Genomic DNA, 27,616 nt, shown 5'->3' with positions numbered 1-27,616 from the left:
TGATAACTTGCTGACATGACATCAACGTGAGCTATGACTATGACATCCTGCATATCGCGACTCAGAGTATACTTGCAATTTGGGTGCTTTTCTAGAAGAGGCCCTGCTAATTTCCGCATTATACCAGATTGTATTTTGCACTGTCGTGGTATTGTCACGGTATTGTCATGAATTATGAATTGCACTTTTTTATTATATCGTTATATTTTGATAAAGTCCACGTGTTATCTTGCAAAAATTTAGCTGAATACTGTAATGAGAAAATTTGGTGTATGTTAACATCATTTTTATTAAATTCACGTGCAAGTTTATGCAGTCCACACATACTGGTAACAGCGTTTGATGTAACCGGCCCCAAGTGGAGTTGGTCAGCTCTAGGCCCCGCACACCCCTAAGGCCGCCTCTGGTAACAGAAAAGAGTAAGAAGACAAACAGAGTGCCATTATGAACAATGCTGCACATCCTCTGCATGAACAAATTATTGAACAGAAGTGCCTCAAGAAAGGCTATTGAGGCACATTCATACCTACAACAATATACCTTTTATAGTGCCTCACTGTGACAACTCTCTTACCTTTTGCCAAGTCAGACTTTTCCTACTTTTTTATAATTCTTGTGTGTGTGTTTGAGGGGAGTTGTTGTTGTCAGTTTTGCAATGATAAAATATTACAATTTTTTCCTGAGCTAAATTTTCCCTTGGGACAAATCAAGCATTATATAACTGGATTAAACAGATTAGATAATGGGTGGATGAATTATTTACTTTTTTAATATACAACACTGTATTTTATTGATTTCTCTTGAGCAAATTGTTGTCCAGCACTTTAAACTGTTCAGTATCATTCATTCACTAATTCATTTGTTCATTATTTTTCAATTCTGCAGACTCTACTGCTTCATTGTAAGAGGATGCTTATTATGAAGGGTATAAAATTTGAATAAACTAAAGATGTATTTTATATATTCAGATGTTAAATGCAATTTTCCATTCGTAAGAATTTCTTACCTTTGTATCCCAGAATGGCTACAGTGATTGTTAATAAGGCACACAGGATGTATAGAAGTACAACTGCACTTTTCAGAGCCCAGTTATTCTTGCACTTAGTACACTGGGCACCTTCTTGAATCCCTGCAATACAAACATGAAAAAAAATGCAAATATGAACGTATGGTTTAATAGAACTCAAAAGTTCTTAAACATTCTCCACATTCCAGTGAGTGATTTTTAAAAAGAAAGTTTTCTTTCCTGCAGTATGTTGGGGTAGCAGCAGCCATCATGTGATTCATCCTCATTTTCACTACAGTTTTAATAGATAGATACTTTATTAATCCCCAAGGGGAAATTCACCAGCAGCAGCATACTGATAAAACCAATATTAATTAAAGAGTGATAAAAATGCAGTGCAAGTTATAAAATGCAAGGTGGAGAGTGTGAGGCAGGTATAACGTTTACCCCCCCGGGTGGAATTGAAGAGTCGCATAGTGTGGAGGAGAAACAATCTCCTCAGTCTGTCAGTGGAGCAGGACAGTGGCAGCAGTCTGTTGCTGAAGCTGCTTCTCTGTCTGGATATGATACTGTTCAGTGGATGCAGTGGATTCTCCATGATTGACAGGAGCCTGCTCAGCGCCCGTTACTCCGCTACAGATGTCAAAATGTCCAGCTCTGTGCCTACCTCCGAGCCTGCCTTCCTCCTAATGGTGTGGTTTATAGTTACAACACTCAACTAGGCTGATCAGGCGTCCCAATTCCTAGAAGATCCTCCTGGGCAATGATCAGATGCTATCAGGCCAGGCAAGAGGACTATACACTGATCCTTTATCTTCTTCCAGTGGTATATGTCTGTTACAAGCTTTTTGGAGATGCCCAAGGGGAATCCTAACTATATGCCTAAACCACCTCAACTGACTCCTGTCGATCCAGAAATGCAGTGATTCTACTATGAACTCTTGCCATATTGTTGACCACCCTACCCCATTATAATGATTGAACCCAGCAACCCCTTGCAGGAACATCGTTTCAGCCAGTTGTACTGAAAATCCCAATCTTTCAGGTACTATCTATCTATCTATTGAGTGTTCCTGACAATAAGTATACATGATAACTTTAAAGCTTTCTCCAAAAACTATTCCTCCAATTTATTGGTCAATCTTGGAATTGTTTCTACCTTCAATCGTGAACAAATCCATGAGGTAACTCCACTCCTCCACTTGTCTTTCCTGCATGGAACAAGACTTTTTTTCAGGAAAAGACCACAATATGGCGATTTCTGCCATTGCAATACACCTAGGTTATCTGAAAAATATTTCTTTCCCTTTCAGTTAGTCTGGCTTGTTGAAAAAGGCCTGTGCAAACTGCAATCAGATGGGTTTTTCACTTTGCCTGAGATATATATGATGGTGTTCAGTTAACAAGAAGTTGGTAAAGAATAATGCACCTCCTATGTGGTTCAGGGCAGAGTGTTGTCCCAAAGAATTCTTCATAAAAGAGATGTTTCACACAGACTGTCAGAAAGCACCTCTACACGTTATTGTAGGGAGACAATGACCAGAAGGAGGAATCAGAGCCTGGTTTAGAATGGTGACCTTGAGAAAATAGTCCTTCAGGAGCATCTTTAAAAGTGAGGGGTTATTGCAATCCAAGAGAAGACCTGCAATGTTCTAGCTAGATGGTAGATAGGAAGCCAGCAACTCACTTCATGCTAAAGGTGCCTGACCTTGCCATGAGAGATAAGAGGAAAGGGAAAGCTGGGAGAGATGGGATGGTGTTGTCTCTTTAAAGGTAATGTTATAGTATGAAATATTGCTGGTAGTTAAATACTTTATCGCCATGTTGGAAGATGACAGCACCAGGATCTTGATTAGGATTAAGATTACCCTGTTACATAATCAGAAAGCTGGTGGGCACCTAAGAGACTATCTGAAAGACATGGCCAGTTACTGTAAGTCCACACAGTTGCACTGGTACAAGGAGCGATTAGGTACAGATCTAGTTTGGTGTCACTTTTAATAGTAAGGATGCCACCTGGTAATTTCAGGCCATATCCATTTTTGAGTCTGAAGTGAGGGGTAGAGTTTGGGGTAAAAGCTCACTCATGCAAGAAAGAGAGATCTGGTCTGTGAGAGATTATGGTAAAAGAAGAGTGCCATGGAGAACCTGGAAGGCATCTCCCATCACACAACTAGGGGTTCAGGTTTGCATACAAAAGGCTCAGTAAGAGAGCAGTTATTCTATACTCCCCAAATTATAATTCCTCCCTAATGAGCTTTGTTATTTAAATATATGTACTATCTTGTAAAGGGTTAACAAGCATGGCATGTACATCCGCAATCTCTGCCCTTTTTCCATTCTGTCATGGTATGTAAAACACAAGACATGAAACAGATGAGCTTCTCATTTGTTTGTGAGGTCCAAAACACCCGTGTTCCTTATTCCTCATCACTGCATTATACGCATTGTACTTCTGTCATGCACATACAGCCCACCCCTTTGACTAAACACAAACCCGTTTTTAATTTTTGTCAGAGCGAGTCATAGACTGGTTGAACTGAGTCCTGAGTCTCTTGGTATATCACACTAGGTCAATGCACTTCAAGGGAGCCAACTTCCTCTGACTTGCTCAGATTATGTAATTGAAGGCTAGAAAAGTCGTCGAACATAACCTGGCATTAACTGTGTCCAAGCAACCCTTGTATTCTGACAAATAGGATACAAAATATTGAAGTGCATATCAAAACAAAGATGGTGTCACAGCACAAATGAAAATAATAATCAAATTTATTTGTTCAGAAACAAAAAGTAATATATACAAATAAATCCTTATTATAAACCTTAGAAGACAAATACTGAAAAAATTAGCGAGCATAAAAGACATTTTTTAACATTAAGAACAAAACATTTTTCACTAATCATACTAAAAGTCCAAATTCATGGCCATATATGTATACTTCTTTAGATATTTTGACTATTTTGCAGTATTGAAGAAGTGGAGAGGAAAATGGAGCAACATCCTTTTGCCCAGCCCTCTGTGGACCCTATAGATCTTGAAGGTAGTAACGTAAATTAACACACAACCAAGTCTGTCACTAATTAACAGTCTCAGAGAGAATAAGAGTTGCCTCCACTGCCTCGGTTGTTAGCTTTTTTTGGCCATAATAAAGTTCAGATGCCACAAATGTGGCTTTAGCAGAATGGGACCTAGCTGTTGAATTGACATCTGGAAAAACAATGTGGGTCATGGAACAAAGGGTCCTGCTGTCTCATATCGGGAGGAACCCCCATGGACAGGCCTGAACAGAGAAAACAAGCAGCCCAGCACCAGCCATATCACAACCGACCTCCTGTTTGTTTTCCTAGTTTTCCCTTCTGAAGATTTTTTTTGGGTTCATATGCTTTTGCTTCAGTTCACAATTTTTCCTTTTTTGGTGAAAGGAAGTGTTGTTGTTAATTAAAAGCAGGCCCATAAATGACAAAAAGCAATTTCAAAAAATAATATGGAAGGCTAAGAACAGAATCTTGAATGGTATCAGCATTACTGAAAAAAGGAAGTGGTCAGCTTTAATATGGGAAAATTTAATGAAACCAGGCATTTGGGTATTTCATGTTAAGTTTTCTTGAGCAAAGCTACCCCCGAAGAGTGAAAAATATCTAAATTAGTATGAAACTAATGAAAAACATATACGTTTGGGTAGCATGGTGACACAGTGAAGTTTACACACCTTCCTTATATCCAAATTATCCAACAATATGCCAAAAACATGCAGACTGGTGAGTCTAATTTGCCACAGAATGACTGCACATTGGTGTGTGTTTGCAAAAGTACCCTGTAGTGGACTTACTCCTGTCTGGTTACTTCCTTGCTGCAAATGGTACTGGGGTAGGATGTGGACCCCACAACTCTGTAATGGAACTAAGAAAACAGAGGGGTGAATAAAAGAAGCATTCTGATAATGGAGGCATAAATGTGCACTCACAGCAACTCATCTGTGAGGATGACTTGCACACTCTTTGTGCTCTTGCCAATCTTACTATAACAATTACAATCTTATTGAGAAAATCAGTTGGCTTGTTTTGCAGCACATCATTACACTCATTTAGCTTTATTTGATGCCAACTGATGCTCTCTGGTTTGCATGTCTCTTTGTAACAGTGCATAGCATGAAACATGGCAATGTCTAATCCACAGTCTGCATTTCTCTACATAATAAGCCAATGCATGCTAACCAATAGCACACAAATGTGTAGTAGAAAACCACCACAATCTGGATAGTTCTTGTAAACAAGGACCAAATAAGAACAACTGCCAATATGACAAATGCACATCTGGCATCTACAAAATTCAGTACTTACTTTGTAGTAATGCTAAATAAAATTGTAGAATTCTGCAGGCACTCGAAAATTACCTATCTAAATATACACTGAAAAAAGCATAACCTCCATTAAACTTAAAATAATTAAGGTAATGATTCACACTTAATATTTTCAATCTGAACCAATATAATTCTTTTAATCTTATTGAACCCATAATTTTTAAGTTTAGGCAAATAATTTAGAGTGATTGGGTGTAATTCACTTGTTTTATACTGAAGTAAATCTATTTTTTAAGTTGTTATAATTTAAAATGGTTTATTGGTCGTAACCTGTTTTTATGCTATTAGAAATATTATGAACATAACACATTCCAATGCTGTACTTTTTACATTTATTTAAAAATCTAGTGCAAATACACAAGCATTTTGCAGATCTTAAATATACAACAAAAAATTATTAAATGTTGCTACAGCTTTTTTGAAAGTATGTTTAATTATGAGTTCTTATACTCAAAATTAACAGTTGAGAAACAGAGTTACTTATCAGAAGTTCTCCATTATAAAGGTCTGCTGCTGAAAATGACCAGACCTGTATAGCCACGTCCACTCCACTTGGGAAAGTGTTCTTCTTTTTTGTCAGTTGGAAAGCCTGCACTCTGGAAATTTTGACCGGAAGAATATACAAACGGCCACTTCTACAAAGCACACAAACAACCTAAAATGTTAGGTTAACTGAAATATGATTTTTATGTTTATTCCCTCCACCATAACTTCCTTTGGTGCAAACACATTTTTTTACTTAGATTGAGATCTGAAACCAAATATTTCAAGCTACAACACTAAATGACTAATCTTAAGTTGCTTGAAAGAGAAAATTTATGTTGAATGAACAACATCAATGTTGTACTTTTTTCAGTGTATAAAATGGTAAGGTTTGTGTCCATCTGTCATGTGCTTATTTGAAATTAACGGGTAGAACCTTGATCTAGGTTTTGATTGAAACCTTGTGACGTGATACCCACTGTTTAAGCAAAAAGGTGACATGGCAGAAAGAAAAAGAACAGCAGTGACACTCTGATGACTGTGAAGCCAATTTCAGAAGTCAATTATAGGATAGTGTGAAAGATTAGCCCGGCTACAGACAGACACCAAGGAAGGACAGACAATGTCCAAAAGCACACAACGCTTATTAAACCGTTCTTTTTCCCACACACACAGTGCCCAAATCCACTGTTTCACCAACTCAGTCCTTATATTACACTTCTTTGTTTCTTCTGCCGCCTCTACTCCTCTCCTCACAAGCTTAGTCTTCCTCCTCCTAACTCTGGTTCTACTATTGGAGTGAGGCGGCCTCTTTTATACTGCACCTGGAAGTGCCTGCATGTGAATTCAGTTCCTCTTCTGGCAGCATTTCCGGGTGTGGTGGAAGTGCTGCATCCCACAGCTCTGGAGCTGTCCAGTCACCCACTGGTGGTGGCCACAGACCACAACAGATTTTAGCTTCTAAGCCCCAAGTCTGTGGCCTCGATGCAACCCAGGGGGGGGGGCTGCCCTTTCATGCCCCTCTCCCAGTCTCTTGCTTCTCCAGGCCTCCCGCTAGGGCATGATCCCCGGCCCTCCATCACAATAGGAAGAAGAAGGACAGCCCTGGTATCCGCTGAACATCAAGCAAGTGCAGAACTGCCACCTGCTAGTGCTCAGGAACTAATGGGGCTGGAATCTTGATCTCAGGAGAACCAGAGGTCCAGATGTTTCTAGTAATGAAAAAGCTGTAAGACTGGTTAGCAGGCTATACTGCTGTGGTTGCAAGCCATTGGCACATCTGTATTACATGTAATGAAATATCAACTCTGCCTATATGGCCAATTATTTACAGTGGGATGCAAAAGTTTGGGCACCCTTGTTAATAGTCATTATTTTCCTGTATAAATCATTGGTTGTTACGATAAAAAATGTCAGTTAAATATATCATATAGGAGACACACACAGTGATATTTGAGATTTACTGGATCTATTGGATTTACAGAAAGTGTGCAATAATTGTTCAAACAAAATCAGGCAGGTGCATAAATTTGGGCACCGTTGTCATTTTATTGATTCCAAAATTTTTAGAACTAATTATTGGAACTCAAATTGGCTTGGTAAGCTCAGTGACCCCTGACCTACATACACAGGTGAATCCTATAATGAGAAAGAGTATTTAAGGGGGTCAATTGTAAGTTTCCCTCCTCCTTTAATTTTCTCTGAAGAGTAGCAACATGGGGGTCACAAAACAACTCTCAAATGACCTGAAGACAAAGATTGTTCACCATCATGCTTTAGGGGAAGGATACAGAAAGCTGTCCCAGAGATTTAAGCTGTCTGTTTCCACAGTTAGGAACATATTGAGGAAATGGAAGACCACAGGCTCAGTTCAAGTTAAGGCTCGAAGTGGCAGACCAAGAAAGATTTCGGATAGACAGAAGCGACAAATGGTGAGAACAGTCAGAGTCAACCCACAGACCAGCACCAAAGACCTACAACATCATCTTGCAGCAGATGGAGTCACTGTGCATCATTCAACCATTCGCCGCACTTTACACAAGGAGATGCTGTATGCAAGAGTGATGCAGAAGAAGCCTTTTCTCCACCCACAGCACAAACAGAGCCGCTTGAGGTATGCTCAAGCACATTTGGACAAGCCAGCTTCATTTTGGAATAAGGTGCTGTGGACTGATGAAACTAAAATTGAGTTATTTGGGCATAACAAGGGGCGTTATGCATGGAGGAAAAAGAACACAGCATTCCAAGAAAAACACCTGCTACCTACAGTAAAATATCGTGGTGGTTCCATCATGCTGTGGGGCTGTGTGGCCAGTGCAGAGACTGGGAATCTTGTCAAAGTTGAGGCACGCATGGATTCCACTCAGTATCAGCAGATTCTGGAGACCAATGTCCAGGAATCAGTGACAAAGCTGTGGCTGTGGTGCCGGTGGTGGATCTTTCAACAAGACAACGACCCAAAACACTGCTCAAAATTCACTAAGGCGTTCATGCAGAGGAACAAGTACAACGTTCTGGACTGGCCATCTCAGTCCCCAGACCTGAATATAATTGAAAATCTGTGGTGTGAGTTAAAGAGAGCTGTCCATGCTCGGAAGCCATCAAACCTGAATGAACTAGAGATGTTTTGTAAAGAGGAATGGTCCAAAATACCTTCAACCACAATCCAGACTCTCATTGGAACCTACAGGAAGCATTTAGAGGCTGTAATTTCTGCAAAAGGCGGATCTACTAAATATTGATTTCATTTCTTTTTTGTGGTGCCCAAATTTATGCACCTGCCTGATTTTGTTTGAACAATTATTGCACACTTTCTGTAAATCCAATAAACTTCATTTCACTTCTCAAATATCATTGTGTGTGTCTCCTATATGATATATTTAACTGACATTTTTTATCGTAACAACCAATGATTTATACAGGGAAAATAATGACTATTAACAAGGTTGCCCAAACTTTTGCATCCCACTGTAGTCTTTTACACTTTTCCAAAGTTTTTTATTTGAAAGAAAGTGTGTAGCACATTGGTGAAGCAAAAAAAAAAATCTTTTGAGCAACCAACTAATATCCAGTTTTTTCTGCTTCTTAGTAAAAGGGCAACTGTATAGGATGTTTCAGGAGGCACGTGGTAGCCAAGCCACAGCATTGTGTTTGTCTGCTTTTGCATTTTATGTGAATATGAATGTAAAAAGGCAGGTGGAAATAAAAGGATGCTTATCTGCACTCATCATGAGAATTAGAAAGTACAAGGTCTAAAATGGTAGAAGGGCCGTACTGATGCTCCCGATGCAGCACAAACTTTAATTTGTAAATTAAACTGTCAAGTATGCACCAGTGTCCATGCTGTGCCCCAGTTATTCTAACTAGAGTATAATGGCGGTGAGCTGCCCGCTGCTACCTTTACAGCATTTGAGTACTTTGATCTCTGAAACAACACTATATAAAATAATAGGTTACAACAGAATTTATCTTTGCAATTTTTCATATTTATTGTAATAAAATAACAATAATAAGAGTACTACATTTTATTAGGGTAAGTGAGGAGATATGATATGTGATCTGGATAAGATGTAGCATATTATGTTTACTGATCTATAGTACTGTATATGATTTTTAATGCAACCTACACATCAATACAGTAAATTAATGAAAAATGTACAATTTATTTGCAGAGCACTGTTTGAAATGCTTTACAAGTACACATTAGATATTATTACTGGTTTTTATGGTTTGAAGCAGGCTGTCAGAGGTACAAGCTTGAAATTTAAACTACAAGATTTACATGACAGCCTGGAGTTGAAAGCCTATCAACTAAGAAAAAAAATGGAACATTAATTTTTTTAATAAGGATTGTCTGCTATAAATTATAAAAAATATAAAACAGTAGGGGCCCTGCTGAAGAAGGGAAGTGCCAACAGGAAAAGGTTGGTGGGAGATAGCACCATGCAAGTCCCAGGAAGCATACGCTGGTAATGGTGATGCACTTGTCCATGCCAGTACAACTGGTACACCTTCAGGGGCAGAACAGGTAGACACCAGCAGGGATACACATGGAGGCACCACCACCTATGGAGAGAGAGTACGTCACAGAGCAGACACCTACAATGTAAATGAGTAGGTGACCAAGCCACTACCAATATCTGGGTTGCCCGATCCATTGCTTAAGAAGTTAAGGATGTCAAAAATGAGTATGACAGGGGAATGTGTGGGATTGTACTGTCCCTGAGACAACAATGGGAGCCACAGAGCTGACTTGGAGGCCTATCCCTTTAAGGCTTATGTAAGATCTTGGGTATCACTGGGGGAGCTCTCGCTTGGTGTGTTATGATGTGGTTCATATTACATTTTTTTAATGTTTTGGTGGACTTTTTGTCTCTTATATTATTAGATTTTGCAACAAAAGGATTTAAAATGTATTTAATGTAGTTCAATTATTTTTGCATCTGTTTCAACACCATTTTGTTTATTGCAGGCACAGCCATTATGTGTTGCCTTGACTTGAAAGTGCTAAAGTGGTGACATCATTGATCTATAGGTATAAAGGTCATGATAATCACTTACTATTTATCCTGGTTTTTGGAGAAAAAACAAAGAGATTTTTGTGCTTTGTGATTCTATTCTTGCTTAACCATTCTAGTGCTATAATATTTGACTACAATTTGAAGAGTGGCTTTTTGGTTTTGATGACCTCTTCCTTATTTTACCTCTTATCTCCTGGTCCTTTTCTAAAGCTGCCTTTCTCAATTGGGGCAATACATGTTTAACCTGTAGAACAAGGAACTGCCTCTGAGCCTGGGAATGATTCTGGGGTGTGGTGAGGAAGTGGCCTGGAGATAAACTGTAAAGCGTGCTCCCTTGCAGAGGCTTATAGACTGTTGAGATAAGGTAGAGATAATGGTCAGCATTTGACTAACTGGAGTATGAGGCCCGAGAGTGTAGAGAAGTATGAGAAGTGGAGAAGGGAGTAAGAAGACATAGTGTGTTGTTAGGAAGTATGATAACTAACCCATATGATAATCCTGCAATGAAGGGTCCAAAGTGTATTCGGCTTATTGCTTTTCCAGTTCTCTTTTGCTCTTTTTGTATACCGTTGGCTTCTCTGGCATATTATGGATTTGGGAACAACTCAAGAGTGGTCTTACAAGAGAAAAAAAAATAATCCTTCCATGTTAGTTATAAGAATCAAAAATACTGTTTTGCTTCCAATATAAGATGCACTTTTCTCATTTATTTCCAAACATAAAATTAGGGTGAACCTTACATTCAATGTATTTCACCTGAAAGATCTTGAAATCATTCTTTTCCAGCCAAGAACTATGAAGTGTAACTCCAAACACAAACAACATAAAAAACAAAAATGCTCTGAAAACTCAGAATTTGCCCTTCTGCAACTAAACAAATACAGGAAGTACAATTCACTCATGATGACTTGTGAAGGGAAAGAGACTTTGTATGTGTGGGCTTGTTAACTGAAAGTGATTCCACAAAAGGAAAAAAACTGGTCTCAGTATAATACATTGGTATAAGTTTGTTTTTAAAATGTTGTTTATCAAATATGGAAGATGGATCTCGAAATGGTATTCTCTGGGATAACAGTGAAACAGATGATAAAACTGCATCAACAGAATAGGAGAGTGAACGAGACAAAACATCTGAGGAGCTTTTGGAATAAACAAAGAAAGTCAGATGAAGTGCTACGGTATGTATGTCCTGTCTGGTTTATATCGGTGTTTCCTTTTAATTACCAGTAAACTTTACTTTAAGTATAATGCCTTCAGAAAGCAGTCAGATTCCTTCACTTTTTTCACATTTTGTTATGTTGGTCTGAAATCATTTAAATTTATTTTTTTCCCTCATCAAGCAACACTCACTACCCCAGGATGACAAAATATGACATCAACACAAGTTCAGATTCTTTACTCTGTGCTTTACTGAAGCACCTTTGGCAGCAATTCCAGCCTCAAAACTTCTTGGATATGACGCAACAAGCTTTGCACACCTGGATTTTCGGATTTTCTGCCATTTTTCTCTGTAGATTCTCTCAAGCTCTGTTAGGTTGTATGGAGACCATCACTGGACAGCTACTGATGGTGGACAACGTTTGACAGCAGACAACTGTTTTCAGGTCTCTCCAGAGATGCTCAAGTGGGTTCAAGTCTGGGTTATGGCTGGGCTACTCAAGAACATTGACAGAGCTGGCCCTAAGCCATTCTGTGTTACCTTTTCTTTGTGCTTAGGGTCCTTGTCCTGTTGGAAGGTGAACCTAGCATGAGGTCCAGAGTTTGTTTACTCTGAATCTGACAGGTTTAACTTGAGAGTACCTGTGTACTGAATGATTTAAAATTTGTAATCAGAAATCAGTTTATTTATTTAAGTGTCTTATTGTGTGATTAATAAAATTCATACCAAATGTAAGTCAAACAAGTCACCCTAGCCATTTAGTGCTTAATGTACAGTTTAAAATGTTCCCCGTGTTAATGGCACACTTAACTCCTTAAGTCCCACCATTATAAGAACAGTCAAGCACAGTGTTATATCTGCCAAGCTGAAGTTCGCATTTATAAACCAAGCGACTCATAGCATCACATTTTCCAGGCAGGGTGAGTTTTACTGCAACTGCTTCTCAGAGTTTAAGAGTTGTTGTGTTTACTTCAAGCAACCAAGGGAGCCTATTACGGTACAAATGTGATATTATTCAAGGTTAGCCAGGCTTTTCTCACAGGAAAATATATAATTTACAGCATGACCAGCTCTTGTGGAGTGAGAGCAGCTCTTGATTCCCATAAATGAATGTGTTGTACATAACTAGTCTTATGAGCCAAATTCTTGAAGAAATGCAGTAGGTTAGGAAGTAGACCTTACAAATGACTGAGGAGGAAGAGATCTAAATAGGCATGTGCAGCCTGGTTGAATCAGGCATTGCGACTGGCAGTTTGTTATCCACCTTGATAGCACACTAGCTTTGTTTTCCTCTAAGGCAGTTTTTATATAGCACCTTATCTTATCCTGCACCACCATATGTATTTTACCAGGTTTCCTCCTGGCTCTAGTCATAAGGATGGTTATTACCTGAAGAACAAAACTTACATTTTATTATCAGCAAGCAATCAGAGATGCCAGACAGAAGGAGTCCCTTAAAAGCCAGAACCAAAACATAACACACTTAGTGAATATGGAAGTGTATGTGTGTGTGTTTGGAGGGTACTAGCATTGCTGACTCACAAAGTCCTGAGTTTGAACACCAGCCTGGACACCGTATGTGTAGAGTTTGCACAAAACATGACAGTCAACTCAAATTTAGGCCAATTGTGAATGAGTGTAGGTGAGTACCTGAGCACTGAATGGCTAATATCACATCCATTGACGGAATGACCAGGTTCCCCCCACCCATTAGATGGATTCATAAAATGAATGAAAACATGAGGAAGAATGCTGTCACAATTCATGCAGATTTAAAGTACTGTGCTGTAGGCAACCTATTACTCTTCAAGTAAGGTTTTTGGGTAGCATGTAGTTATTTATTGATGAAAACATTATAAAATGTTAAAATGAATATAAATAAAAAATGCAGCAAGAATATCTTATCTATATGTTCTGTCATGCACCTAATAACAGGCCTGGTAACTACAACCAAAAGGCCACTGCATCAAAAAAAATAAATGAATACTACAAAATAGCAGCATGTTGTCTCAAAAACAAATAGAGTTGTTAAAAATATTAATTCAAAACATACCCAGCAATGTGGGATGTTCACAACAATCATGGGGTTAAGCACAGCCACTTCAGCACTCCATGCCTTTGTTATCCACAGCTTGAGTGGCTCACATGCTCTTTCTATTCCCATCAATTTTACCACATTAAATGTGACTTTATTGAAGAAGTCTGTTGGTTTGTGTTACACTGCATCATCACCCCAATTCCGGCTGGATTTGTTTGTGCTCTCAGATACTCTCAGTATCTCTCTGAAGTCTAAAATAAGAGCATAGCATGAAACATGGCAATGCAGACAGTGAGCCAACAGGCTGCACTAAAGGAGACACAATATTTAAAAAACTTGAAAAAAAGGCTTGGGTTCAAGACCTGTACTGAAAACTGATCAAATCTTCTTTTTTAATTTTATTTCCTGTGTTTTAAATTGATTGCAATACATTGTTCAACACAGCACAAAATCCAGTGAAAATTGTATAGGCAAGTATGAATTTTACTGTATGTCTATCAATAACTGAGATTAGTACTAGGGTGTTGTACCGTGTTAGCCATTATGAATGTAGAGAAAAGCCAAGCAAATGACACCTTTTATTGGCTAACTAAAAAGATTACAATATGCAGCTTTGAGGCAACTCAAGCCCCTTCTTCAGGGGGCCTGAGTTGCCTCGAAAGCTTGCATATTGTAATCTTTTTAGTTAGCCAATAAAAGGTGTAATTTCGCTTGGCTTTTCTCTAATAACTGAGATTTAAAATTTACATAATCAAGCATTCAAAATCCTGATTAACTGAAATCAGGTTCATGGGAGGCCATCTTGACAAGACACGGTGCAGGCAAGAAACAGCCCTGGATTGGATACCAGTCCTTAACAGCGCCAACGCAAGTATTAGAAATATAACTTCATTCAATACCGTCAAAAGCGGGTTCAGAATTCCGAAGGGTACAAGTATGTGTCCTTATAATGACATGATAAAAATATTTTGTTTAAGTCTTAGAAAAGTGGAAAGATCCAGCTCTTTTTATTTAAAGGACATAGAACCTGTAGCATGGTCTAGAAATCTAACCTAAACATGTGTAAAGGTGGAGACTTTTCTATGAAGCATGTTTTCACAAATTAATAGCCTGTACAATATTTAGCAGCAGCCTTGCAATTCTGTTTGAATTGTCCTGACTTGTGGAAAACAGGAACAAAGTCTACTGGTGTTCAGATACAGCTGGAGTGTGAAGGTACTAAAGTGGAATCCCAGAAGGTTACATTGTTGTCATTAGTTGGAAACATTTTTGTATTTAATTGACGAATTGTTCACATAAGTTTATTCATAATAGTTTGACCTTAACCCAGTGTTGTCTTTAATAATGCAAAGAATTTAACTGTCCGTGTACTGGAAAGGAACACTGATTTTCTGAGTTTGTAGAAATAGTGAATTGGGCTAAAGAAGAAAAGGCAGGCAGGCAAGCAGGGAGGCAGGCAGATAGATAGATAGATAGATAGATAGATAGATAGATAGATAGATAGATAGATAGATAGATAGATAGATAGATAGATAGATAGATAGATAGATAGATAGATAGATAGATAGATAGATAGATAGATAGATAGATAGATAGATAGATATTTGTTTGACACTAGGCAAGTTGAGCTTTTACAGAAGTTCAAAAAATATGGAAACAATGTAACTAACAACAACAACCTCTCCCCATAAGCACATATAAGAGTTTCAAATAAAGAAGAAAAACCTCTTCTGAAATTACTAATGATAACAGAGCAGTCACAGTGAGGTTTTATAAAGGGGTATTGATGTTGGTATAGAGAAGCCCCAGTATCGTTTCCTGACACAATTAATTTGCTACCTAAAATTACTCAGTGCAAGCATGTCTTAGAGAGGATGTGCAGTACTATGCAGCTTATAATGGTCCTCAGTTTTGTTGTCATTCTTTCCTCTGCATCCCATAACTAAGCTTGCCTCTTTGATTTGGCGGGCCTCTCTTGAAGTGATGCTACCAGCCCAGCACACTACAGCATCAGTGACCCTGATCATCACTGAGTTACACAATATCATAAAGGATTTCACTACACACCTTAAAGGAATTACAATCATGTTAACAAATCATATCTAAATCATATAAAAAAGTGAGGACTGTGTTTACCGGGGCTGCTTCATTGTTCTTTACTTGCATCATTAAATCATACAAACTGTATTCTCATTTTTCAATGACTATTATTATGTACAAATCACATGCAATCTTCCAGAAAGGTTCACAAGTGCTAGCATCAACCTTCCCCAAAGTGTATAAGATGTGTGTCATCAAGTTGACGCTAAAATGAAATGATGTGTCATGCAGACTAGAGTTCATACATTTTCCATTTAGGAAGGCTGGTCTTTGTCTTTGAACCATAAATGCACTTAGAAGAAAGAAAATGACAAAAAGACTCCTGTGGACTGTTACTCTTTTTCACAAAGTTTGAGAGGGTGTGGTGTAGCGGGTCCACAGTTCAAGTCGAAAGAGACACTTTTTAAATAAATAATCGCCGCACTTGCGGCTTAGAGAAGGGGCATGGTATGTGTGGCCGGAGTGGTTCCCGGGGTGATGTGTAGTGCGGGACGGGACGGTTCTCATTTAAGTGCACAGGTGAGGAGTTGTCCGCATCCGTAATTGGCGCCGGGAGCTGCTAATTGCCACATTTGATCCACGTCCCCGTAATAAATAGAAGCGCGAGGTCGCTTTTGGAAAAAAATAATAAAAGAAAAAGAAAAGTGAATGGAGGTTGCAGGAGAAGAAGGCAGGAAATGGGGAGAGGAAAGCGGGATCAAGAGAGTGAGAACGCATGAGCGCAGGCTCGCGGGCAGCTGAGCAGTGAGCTCTAGTGGGGTGTTTGGCCGACACCTAGGGCAGTCGGTAGTGGTCGCTCCTGCTGAGCGTGTAGTTAAGGAGCAGGAGTGACCGGAAGAAGGATGGCTTGCCGCGGAAGACAGCAGGAGTCAGGAGGCTTGGGAGGTGGATGTCCCAGCGTGAGTCTCCTGGTCGCTGAGGAACCCAAGTCTCGGTCTGGGGAAAGCAGAACCAAAGCCAGGGATCGGGAAGCCTCCAGACCAGCAGGCAGAGCAGGTCAGCTGCAGCTAGGGTGACTCCCCTGGTGCATTGGCTGGATGGGAGAAGCAGGGGAGTCGCCAGTCACCAGAAGGAGAATGCACTGGGCTTTATTTTTAAAAGGGCTTTATTTTTAAATTGTTTTAACCTCATTTTAAAAAGGATTTTTTCTATTTATTGGATTTTTAACCTTTATCAGTTAATTTGTTTTATTGAATTATTTATTGAATGACTTATTTATGAGACACTGCACTTTAATTTTAACACTGTTTGGAGTTCTCTTGTTTTAAAAAAAAGCACTTTACACTTTTGCACCATCCCCTTGCTTTGTTGTGCATCACTGCCTAGCTCTTTGGTGACATTACTGATGGTGTTGGGTTCAAGGGCTCCCAGAAGGAAGATGGGAGCATGGAGTAGAACCCACATTGTCACAGAGGGTGTCTTGGACTGTGCCTAAAACAAAGTGAACAAAGTGTTTTGTAATTTCCTGGTTCTCATTTGTCATGTTATATGTTCTGTAATGGCTGTGAACTACAAAATTCAGATGCTCAATGCATTTAATATCCATTCATCCATTATCCAACCTGCTATATCCTAACTACAGGGTCACGGGGGTCTGCTGGATAAAAGAAATAAAAGACAAAGGATAAAAGACAAAGTAGAACTTCATAAAGACATTCAAAAACCTTGGCATGATACAATAGCTTTTGCTATGACAATTAACAAATCATGGGGACAAACATTCGAAAAAGTCAGTTTATTTAGTAGAGAGAAAGAAACGATATTCACTCACTGGCAGTTATACGTTGTGTTGTCACGATATAAATCCAAACACGTAATCAAAATTCAATGCGAACTTGAAGAAAAGTTAATTCCAAATATTGTTTTTACAAAAGTTTTAAAAATGAAAGTGAAAATAATGCATATGTAACAATACCCATGAAAATAACATCCATCCATCATCCCACCCGCTATATCCTAACACAGGGTCACGGGGGTCTGCTGGAGCCAATCCCAGCCAACACAGGGCACAAGGCAGGAAAAAAACCCCGGGCAGGGCGCCAGCCCACCGCAGGGCACACACAGCTACACACCAAGCACACACTAGGGACAATTTAGGATCGCCAATGCACCTAACCTGCAAGTCTTTGGACTGTGAGAGGAAACCGGAGTACCCGGAGGAAACTCACACAGACACGGGGAGAACATGCAAACTCCACACAGGGAGGACCCGGGAAGCGAACCCGGGTCTCCTAACTGCAAGCCAGCAGCGCTACCCACTGTGCCACCCTGCATTTAACATGCCCTTTATAATTTAAATGTATTATTATTATTTAAATGGGACAGAGCAGATTGGCTTATAATCACCTGAACAAGTGGAGGACTCTTAATTAGTAGTCTACACGTTTTCCTTGTTCAGGTGCTCTCGTTTTCCTCTACAATCCCAAAGATGCGTGTGGTAAGTGAATGAATTACCAATTCCAAACTGATGTGCATTACTGAGGCCAGTAATGGAACTGGCACTGTTGCCAGACATGAGATCAGCCTGTGCCAAAGTCTCAGGGCAGTGTGTTGACCACAACAAAGATATCAGCACTGGATCAGCCATATTTTCATTACAGGGCACATTGAAACATACACATCCACATAAAATAATAATACTGGATACACAGAGGAAACTGGAGTACCAAAAACCTTGAAGACAAAAGAATGAGTATGCATACTCCACACAAATAGGGATCCAGACACGAACCATTCCAGTCTTCTGAAATTGTGCTAACATCTACATAACAAGCTCCAGATAGCCAGAGAAAATATCCATTGTGGATGGTATCTATTTTAAAAAGATTCAAGTAGAATTGAAGCACAAAAATTTAAATATTTATTAATAAGACAGCTGGCAGGAAAAACTGTATAAACATTTTCCACAAAACCATAGCATACATTTGTCTAACCCAACAAATGATAATTTATGCAGTCATATTTCTTGCATACCACAGTAAAAATAATTGCTGTATCTTGGCACAAAAAGGAAAATGTCTATAAACCTAGTTTTTTATGTGTGCTGTACTGGCTAAATAAATGCTGAGCAGCTAGCAGGAAATTATAGTAAAATCCATACCGCGTTTAGCTTAAGAAAAGGCCCAAGAGCGCCATTACATTAGGAATGCTCTCCTGTTTCGGTCAGTCGTTTTTTGTTTTTTATTTTTTTTTTCACAGCATTTGTGTAGGTTCAGTATTTAATATCTAATTGGGGTTACTTTACCACAGCAAGGCGTCTGGCACTACTGTGGGTGCAGGCTGTGTTATCTTGTAAGGCCAGGCTAGCAGTATCATATTTGCAATTGTGGTATTGGAATATTAAAGGGTTTACATTAGGAGAACACTTAAAGAAAACATGCTTAAGGGGATTCCCCAAATCTTTTTGTTGTAATTTTAAAAAGAAAAGCTAATGAAATAAGAGTAGCTAAAAATATCTGACCCCACGGCTAATATGTACTATAAACTTCAAAGGATAGAGGGGTGCAAAGTGTGTACAGTATTGTTAAAATCAGTATGGTAGCTACTATAAGACACAAATGTGTAACGCTTACAGCCAAAGCCATACTGCTCAGATCAGATTTGGTAAGGATGGAAACTTACCGTCTCTTGGCTTATAAATCCATTGTCAGACGTTAGCTCTATCTGGCTCTAAAAACTTTGGCAACATAAATGTATAGTTCTATGTTAGTCAAAGCCACTTGCTTAATAAGGTTAACTTAAGTGATCTTCTGAACCCTCTTCAGACTCAAGGTTCTGTTTAGGATGGACAATTTATGCTAGTATGTTAAAGGATAAGACCATGTTTGATAAACAAATATGACATCCAGTCTGGAGAGCACTGGTTCTGGTCAATTGAAATTAGGCAATTTACTTCTCTGATTACACTGAAGGCCAAATGATAGGAAATTGTGTAACAATTTTTCACTTGGAAAAAAAAAAAACTTATGCTGATGAAGAATAAATGACAACTTTACTGACTAATCCTAACCCATGGATAATTTTAATCTCTTCTTAAATTGCAACATACTTAAATGAGACGGGAGGCATAGGGGCACAGTGGTAGTGCTACTGCCTTGCAGTACGAGGACTAGAGTTTGTGTCCTTGGTCCTCCCTGAATGGAGCTTACATGATCCCCTGTGTCTGCGTGGGTTCCCTCCAGGGGCTAAATTGACCCTAGTGTGTGGTGGGTGTGTGTTCCCCCAGTGATGGACTGCCTTTAGCCCAAGTGCTAGCTGGGATAGGCTTCAGAAACCCCCAAACAACCCTAGTCTTGATCAAGCGGATTGAAAAATCACATGACACATTTAAAAGGGTCACTCCATTAAAAAACAACAATGAATGGTGTAGAAATACTTAATAAATATGCTATTAAAAATGCTAATTTATCATTAAAATATTTTACTGATAATTTTCATTTTTTGCATTACTAGGGGGCTTCGCTCGCCATCCCCCGGGTTTAGTTACCCAGATATACAATTTAAAGAGATTTGTTATTTTCGGCACGGTGGCGCACTGGGTAGTCCTGCTGCCTCGGAGTTAGGAGACCCAGGTTCACTTCCTGGGTCATCCCTGCGTGGAGTTTGCATGTTCTTCCCGTGTCTGCGAGGGTTTCCTCTGGGTGCTCCGGTTTCCTCCCACAGTCCAAAGACATGCAGGTTAGGTGCATTGGCGATTCTGCATTGTCCCTAGTGTGTGCTTGGTGTGTGTGTGTGTGTGTGTGTGCACCCCTGCCTGGGGTTTGTTTCCTGCCTTGCGCCCTGTGTTGGCTGGGATTGGCTCCAGCAGACCCCGTGAACCTGTAGTTAGGATATAGCGGGTTGGATGATGAATGGATGGATGTTATTTTCATGGGTATTGTTACATATGCATTATTTTCACTTTCATTTTAAAACTTTTGTAAAAACAATATTTGGAATTAACTTTTCTTCAAGTTCGCATTGAATTTTGATTACGTGTTTGGATTTACATCGTGACAACACAACGTATAACTGCCAGTGAGTGAATATCGTTTCTTTCTCTCTACCAAATAAACCGACTTTTTTGAATGTTTGTCCCCATGATTTGTTAATTGTCATAGCAAAAGCTATTGTATCATGCCAAGGTTTTTGAACGTCTTTATGAAGTTCTACTTTGTCTTTTATCCTTTGTCTTTTATTTCTGACCCCGATTGGACCTGCAAAGTTTTCAGTTCCACTTGGTTCGGGCAGATTATTACTTTTCTTATTTTCTGAATTTGCACATAGATTATTATCATTCTTTTTTGAATTCCTTTCTCTTCAATGCATTTGGGTCTCTTTTCGATGCGCTGCTCTTTCTTCTTCGCTTAGTTGTTGGCGTGTCATCTAGAATGTATAAAATTATTGTCCTGATAAAATTTATAAGAGCTGAGAGTGCAGGAAGTGTGTGTGCCAAAAGCATTGACACGACTGAGAGGTTAGATGACCGGGAATGGCTTCCAAAGGTTGTAAGTATGATGTGACTTGAAAGAATCTCATGTTAAAAGTCTCCGTCTCGCGGGACTTCATTCCAAAAATTCTCTTCAGATAGTTACGTCTCGTCCCAAGATTTTTTTATTATAATAGAGAGATGTTAAAAAGGCTTGTAATATCTTGAATAACATGCAGACTGTTACTAGTTAGATTATAATGAATACCTAAACTAAAGTATAACTCTTAAATACTTGTTTTCGAGAAAGCAGTGTGATTTTTTTTTTAAAAGTGTAATTGGATGTCCATTTATGCAGAAGTATTTACCACAAACTAACTTCTGCCCTCATTTTTTAGAAAGTGCCTGATAGGCCAATGTCATTTCATTCTTCAAATGTAGTTTCATTTCACAGAATACTAACTTACATTTTTAAAATACTGAAGCCACTGCCTCCCATACCATCGCTTGTTGAAAGATGGATACAAGAGAAGGATTGGGCACACTTTTTACCCCAACTGTCTTCTATTGTTGTTGGCACTTTATATATTGTCATTGTGTCTCTTACATGGCTTTTCATAACTTCTTTTATTTGAAATTGTATTATAAGAAAGGGTAAACCTGAGAAAGAATTTCTTTGTTCTTTTGACAGGCTGAAACAAAACTGAAATTGAACCACAGTCAACTTCTCATACATTTAATGCTGTTAATTGCTTTTAACTCTTTGAGGGCTGAATATTTTTTCCAAAAAACTCAGTTTTCTGAAAAGCACACAAAGCAATGATTCCAACATAAAACATCTGTTGCTATGTGCTGTGGCTGCTGTTGGCACATGTTTGGCAGCTTTGAATGCACGGTGGGCTGGCTGTCTTCGCCATATGGATTGTACCTCATGTCATCATAAGTGGTGGTCCTCCCAGGCGAATACTGCTGTAGGTGTATCAGCTACACAAACGATCAACTGGGGACTGATCAGCTGATGCTGGTCCCTCACTTTCATTTTTGGTGTCCATCTCCTGATCACTTGCATCAAATTCCAAGTCCAACAATTCAGAGTCTGATTCAGCGATAATATGTAAAATGTCCGTGGAGTATTCAGTTTCTCGCCAGATATTGATGCCATTTTAGAGGTTCTTTGCTCTTCGCTACTCATGTAGGGAGTCGAGGTTAAATCAACAACGTTCTTAACTATCCTTCTAGCAAAGTGAGTCAAACGTAAAATGTAAGGTTGAGTTTTGTTGCAGTTTACAGCTGATTACTGGCCTCTACCTAAGAATTTCGACAAAAGTCGACATCAGCCCTGAAAGAGTTAATAACTTCTTATTTTGAAGAACACTATATAAGAAAAGGCTGTGATTAAATAAATATATCAACTTACAGAACGATAAATGTTATAAGAGAAAGGAATCGTTTTAGCTTCAAATAAACAATAATCAACTAGAGCTGTGTTACAATTTTCACTGCCATACTAGATTTGTTTCTGGAATTAAAATAATGCGTAACTGCAAATGAATTAAGAAGGAAACAACTGATGAATAATTTTTCACTGGAAGGCAATCACATACTATGAAACAATACTCATGAACGCATGAACTACCTTTTAAAAAATCTAATCTAAAAATGCCTGCAATTTCTTGTAAACACAACAGTACCGCATTGCAAAACAAAACAAAACAAAAAGTATTTTTTTATTGGAATGCAACATTTCCCAATTATAGTTTATGCATTTTCTTAAAATCAATTATCCATTTTTCAATCCAGGACAGGGTGATGTGGGCTGCAAACCTTATGCTGCCAGTGAAAACACTGAGTGGGGCAGCAGTCCACAGCAGGACAAGCGCTAAGATTCACTGTCATGAAGCTGATTTAGGGACCCCAACTAATATAACATTAACTTCTTTGAGATGTGACTACCATGCCACCCAACTACCGAGTAGTCAACATTTGTTTTAAATAATTCATTTCATGAAGTCATTTCCAAAGCAATTAATAATTTGAAAGTACCAAATAGGCTAAGCATTTTTTCCACATGTATGGTAATTGGATTGAAACACATAGCTGGGCCCTTTGGTCTTTTCTTTTGTTCAAGTTGAGTTGCCGCCTTTGCCTCTTTCTGCTATGAAATGCTACAGCATCATAATAACAAAGATCTGTAAAGTGAAGGTAAGAAAGTACATTCAAGTTTATGTGTTAATGTATGTTTGTTGTTATTTTGAAACTTCAGATCATTTACTGTACATTGAAGAAGACTGTACTCCATCACACACACACACACACACACACATTCTGAACTGATGTAGAGCATAAACACTGCCATTTTAAGGTACATTTTTTTTCCTTTGAGTGTTATATTTCAAAAGCTAAAACTAAAAAAGGAAAACTAAGTTATTATTTTACTTGGTTTTCCAGAATTAAGAATGCATATCACAGCAAGCAAAGGAAGCAAGTTCAAGTTAGAAAAGAAAACAGTCACAAAGACGGCACAGATGGCATCAGCAAAGCCAGCTTGAACAAATCCAGGATTTTTATCTCCAGTAGACACTTCCTCTACACCTTGAGGTCAAAGCAGGAGCCATTTTTAACAAAAGAGACTTTACTTTCTAGGAACATTTCCTTTTATAACCGATAAAGATATTCAATCTGCTTTATTTTTTTACATCTCCGGATAAGATTATTACCCAGCAGGTTCTGGCTTGAAATGGAAACTCAATACTCTTATAAAACAGTATGAGTATTTTTAGTTTAAAAAGAAGGAAACTTCCAGAGAAGGTTCGTTTTCAGTTATTCTGTATTATTTTAAAACAGGACTTGCACTGTGAATAATGCACAAGGTTGTTTGTACAGCACTTCCGTTTAAGGTAGGCAGTGGCAATGGGTGAGCCTGAGTGCTGCTGAAAAAACATTTTCTCTTAGAAGACTGCTGTACTTCTTTTCTTGGGTTTTGTTTTTTTTTTGGAGAAAGCAGATACTCAAAAATGCAAGGAGTGGAGGGACACCAGAATGTCTACTTCATATAAGACTCTCGCTCCTTTATTCTGTATTATGGGGGTCCTTGCTCTTTGTCCTGGAAGATGGCAGTAGCTTTTGGTTTTCATTTAAGAGCTACTACAGCTTATTCCATCATTGGGCACTCACACACACACACATGTAGACTTGACCTGGGGCCGATTTAGGACCAGCACGTCCCTGGGAATGCGGGAGAAAAACCCATATTGACACAGGAAGAACATACACACTCCACAATTTCAATGAACAGACACCAAATTCACACTCAGGATGTTAAATTCATGAAGCAGCTACACTAAGCAGTGCCAACATGCTGCCCTACCAATTTTCATTTCAAGCAAACTGTTAATTGAGAGTAAGCACTCCTGGTATACCTGGAGTACTGATAAAGATCTTTGAGATTTCAAAATTTTAGATTTCCGTATAATTAAACAAAACTGAGTTACGGAATGTTAATAATAATACCTAATAGGCTTTGATGCAAGTACTTATTTGTGGCTTTACGGGCCTTGGTGTTGTAAGGCCTCCTCTTGGAATAGCATGGTGGAGTTCATTGGAAGAGGAATTTGAGAGGAGATGGTAAGTCCCGTAAACATTTTACAAAAATAGCTTCATATCTCTTGTGATCAAGTTCCCCATTTATAAAAATAGGCAAAGGAATTATGCATTCTCTGCTTCTCCATTGTGATCTGAGTTGCTGCTCCAAAATTTTCACAAGGAAAGTCACATGTAAATCTAAACCAGCTTGGAAAAGTGCCGAAAGGCTGGACCACCAATGGTGTGCTCCTCACCTGCTGTACATGTCATGATTGGTGCGTTTCATTCAATTTTTGGGCTTTGCTGAAGAGTTTTTGGGCATTTTGTCGGCTCTTCAGAGGTTTATAAAGCCAAGAATTAGATTTTGATGTTTATTTTTTCCTATATTATTTCTTGAGGAAACTAATTTTTATACCGTTATTTAGAAGCATCTATTGTGTTACAATCACCATGACTAGCGTCATAATTTGCAAAGCGGGTGTCGTACTACCAGACACCACAACACTCGTCTCACAGCCCAGCAAAATGTTTATACATAACAAGAAGTCCATCCAATGACTTTTTTAACTACAGAACTTTATTTAAACACAAAGTTACAGGAAGATCCGTGCATGAAAAGTTGCTTGTGTTTTAATTTTAAATCTTAATTTTAATTCTAATTTTAATTTCATTTTTTTATTTGCACTTCATGTTGTTACACTGTGGACCCTGAGCTTCGTAATTTTGTCTATCTGTATACTTATATATGGTCGAGATGACAAAAAAGTTCGCTTTGACTTTTGACATTGAGTTGTACTAATATTTGTAAAAAAGTCACATCAACAGAACATAAAAACATAAAACAAAAACATTGATGTGTATTTCTGCATGTGCAAAGATGTAAATCAGGCCTTAAAGTAATCTTTCCAAAGGGTAAATGTCTAATAGGAAGCCCTCCTGGCTGTGGCTCTAGTCACACCTGCTGTAGGGTTGGTGTCATTTTTGGGGCAGCTTTGGCATATTATCTTGTTGTTGGTCTGACAAAACTAACAACCTCTGCTTATTATTTATAAGCTCTTTCTGAGATTTATTAAAGTGTGACATTTTGTAAACAAGATGACCAAGTTTTTATCACCATTAAAAAAACTGATTGCAACTTCAGGAGTCTTTTTCAATGATCTTGCATGTTGATATGCACTGCTGTGAGCACAATCATAAATTTATTTACAAAGCAAATGAAGCCAGTATTACCAGTGATGAAGACTTTAAAGATGAACCTACCCAGCAGTTTAGTGGAAGATATTTGAAGGCTAAACTCTGAATTATTAGCATGGCATGGGTGTCTCAATTAATGGTGAAGCCAAAGAAGTCGATACTGCTTTAAAATGGCCCCTTTTGTACAATATTTTCTGTACTAAAGCAATGTAGGGATGAATGCAAGAACAAAAACAAGAAAAGTGGGATGGCACTTCTCCTGTGCCATATATTGACTGAAAACATGCAATCATTATATTTACAATTATTTCACCAATCTCTTTTGGAATTTGTTAGTGCAGCAATGGGAGGAAATCAAGTGTATTATTCCAGTAAAAGGCCACAGTTCCTTTTGCATGGTTAAGTGGGATATTACTAATTTGGAGCCTCTGGGCAGTAATGGGAATTAAATCAAGTCAAGATGATGAGCTGAGAGGTGGAAGGGCGGGTGGTATGTGTAGGATTGGTTTTTCACAATAGTTTTCAGCATGCTGTCTGGTGGATATTAGCTACAATTTAGCACATTTTAAATGCTTCCACATTTACAATCACTCTTACTAGGAATGCAAATGAAGGTCAATTTGAAGAGCAAAACAACCAGCAAGCTGGCATTTCTTTCGAGACCACAAGAAAGGAAGATTTTATTACAAAGACCTTATTCCACTGGACTGTCTAGTAAACAGTTGTATGAGAAAATGCATTGATGTACACTTCTCTGTGTTGCACCAGCTCAAGATTTATTAAGGTGTTGTAAATTATTTTTATAATACAGTACTTCAGTAACGGTCACTAATGGTCATCTGTCTTGAGCCTCTCTACTTAGTGATGGGCCCTGTTTAAAAAGAAATCTCCCAAAAGAAAACCTAAATTTGTCATCTTTATTTCTTTACACAGAGTATGTATACTTTGGGTAGGCCTAATACTGCAATCTGGATAAGCAGTTCCTCAGCTTCAGCCATATGGCGATCCTCGTAACCCGACAAAATGCTACCTGAGTCCACCATACCCTTTGTTATTTTAAGGACCTCCAGAGTATAATTTATTTTAGCCAACCCAGACTTGACATGCCCTTGGCATTAGGGTTATCGAACTCTGATCTTGTGGTGTGGGGGTCAAAGTGGCTGCTGGTTTTCATCCTAGCCTCTTTCCTGAGATCAACATTTCTCAGACCTTCACTATTTTCTTTTTTGAGTCTTTACAGAAGTATGGCATTTGTGTAGCCCTTTGACTAAATAAAAGTAACTGTAAAGTACTGAATATATTAAATTAAAAAAAATGAACACCAATGACTAATTCACGTCAGGTTTTCTTCAAATTGGAATTCCATCCATTGTGCTAACTGTTTTGTAGTCTATAATTTACCCTGGGCTGCAAAAGTGTAAGAGAAGTTCTCTATGGACAGTGTATTACCTCTGCTCTACACCATGCTTGATCCAGCACACAAATTAAGAAAGTGCATCACCAACAGCAAGATGATGCAATTGTTGCTTCTGTCTAATGCAGTCAGCATCCATCCTATTTGGATTAATCAGCTTAAAACAAATAAGACAAACTGCCCAGGGAAAATGCAGGTTGAGATGGAATCCACACGGTCTAAATTAACACTACCCTGAACAAGACAATTATTGCAAATAGATTGATGGTCTTTTTTAAAAACTACAGTATATTTTGAATGGCTTGGCCATCATGCTACACAAAGAAAAATATTTGGAATTGCATCACGTTAG

The 27,616-nt window shown here is 38.5% G+C and overlaps 1 protein-coding gene across 1 annotated transcript in view; it reads right to left on the bottom strand.

The window, feature by feature from the left end:
- Positions 1 to 27,616, bottom strand: part of colec12 (collectin sub-family member 12) — a 208,147-nt gene that overhangs the window by 50,838 nt on the left and 129,693 nt on the right. The window contains exon 3 of the mRNA XM_039754864.1: positions 1,007 to 1,129. Within this exon, the coding sequence (XP_039610798.1) occupies positions 1,007 to 1,129 (123 nt within the window). The remainder of the gene's footprint in view (positions 1 to 1,006; positions 1,130 to 27,616) is intronic.

Source organism: Polypterus senegalus, chromosome 5 (genome assembly GCF_016835505.1).
Source record: "Polypterus senegalus isolate Bchr_013 chromosome 5, ASM1683550v1, whole genome shotgun sequence".
NCBI classification, from domain to species: Eukaryota; Metazoa; Chordata; class Cladistia; order Polypteriformes; family Polypteridae; genus Polypterus; species Polypterus senegalus.
The sequence above is the reverse complement of the archived record's forward strand: the minus strand, read 5'-3'. Positions and strand labels throughout refer to the sequence as shown.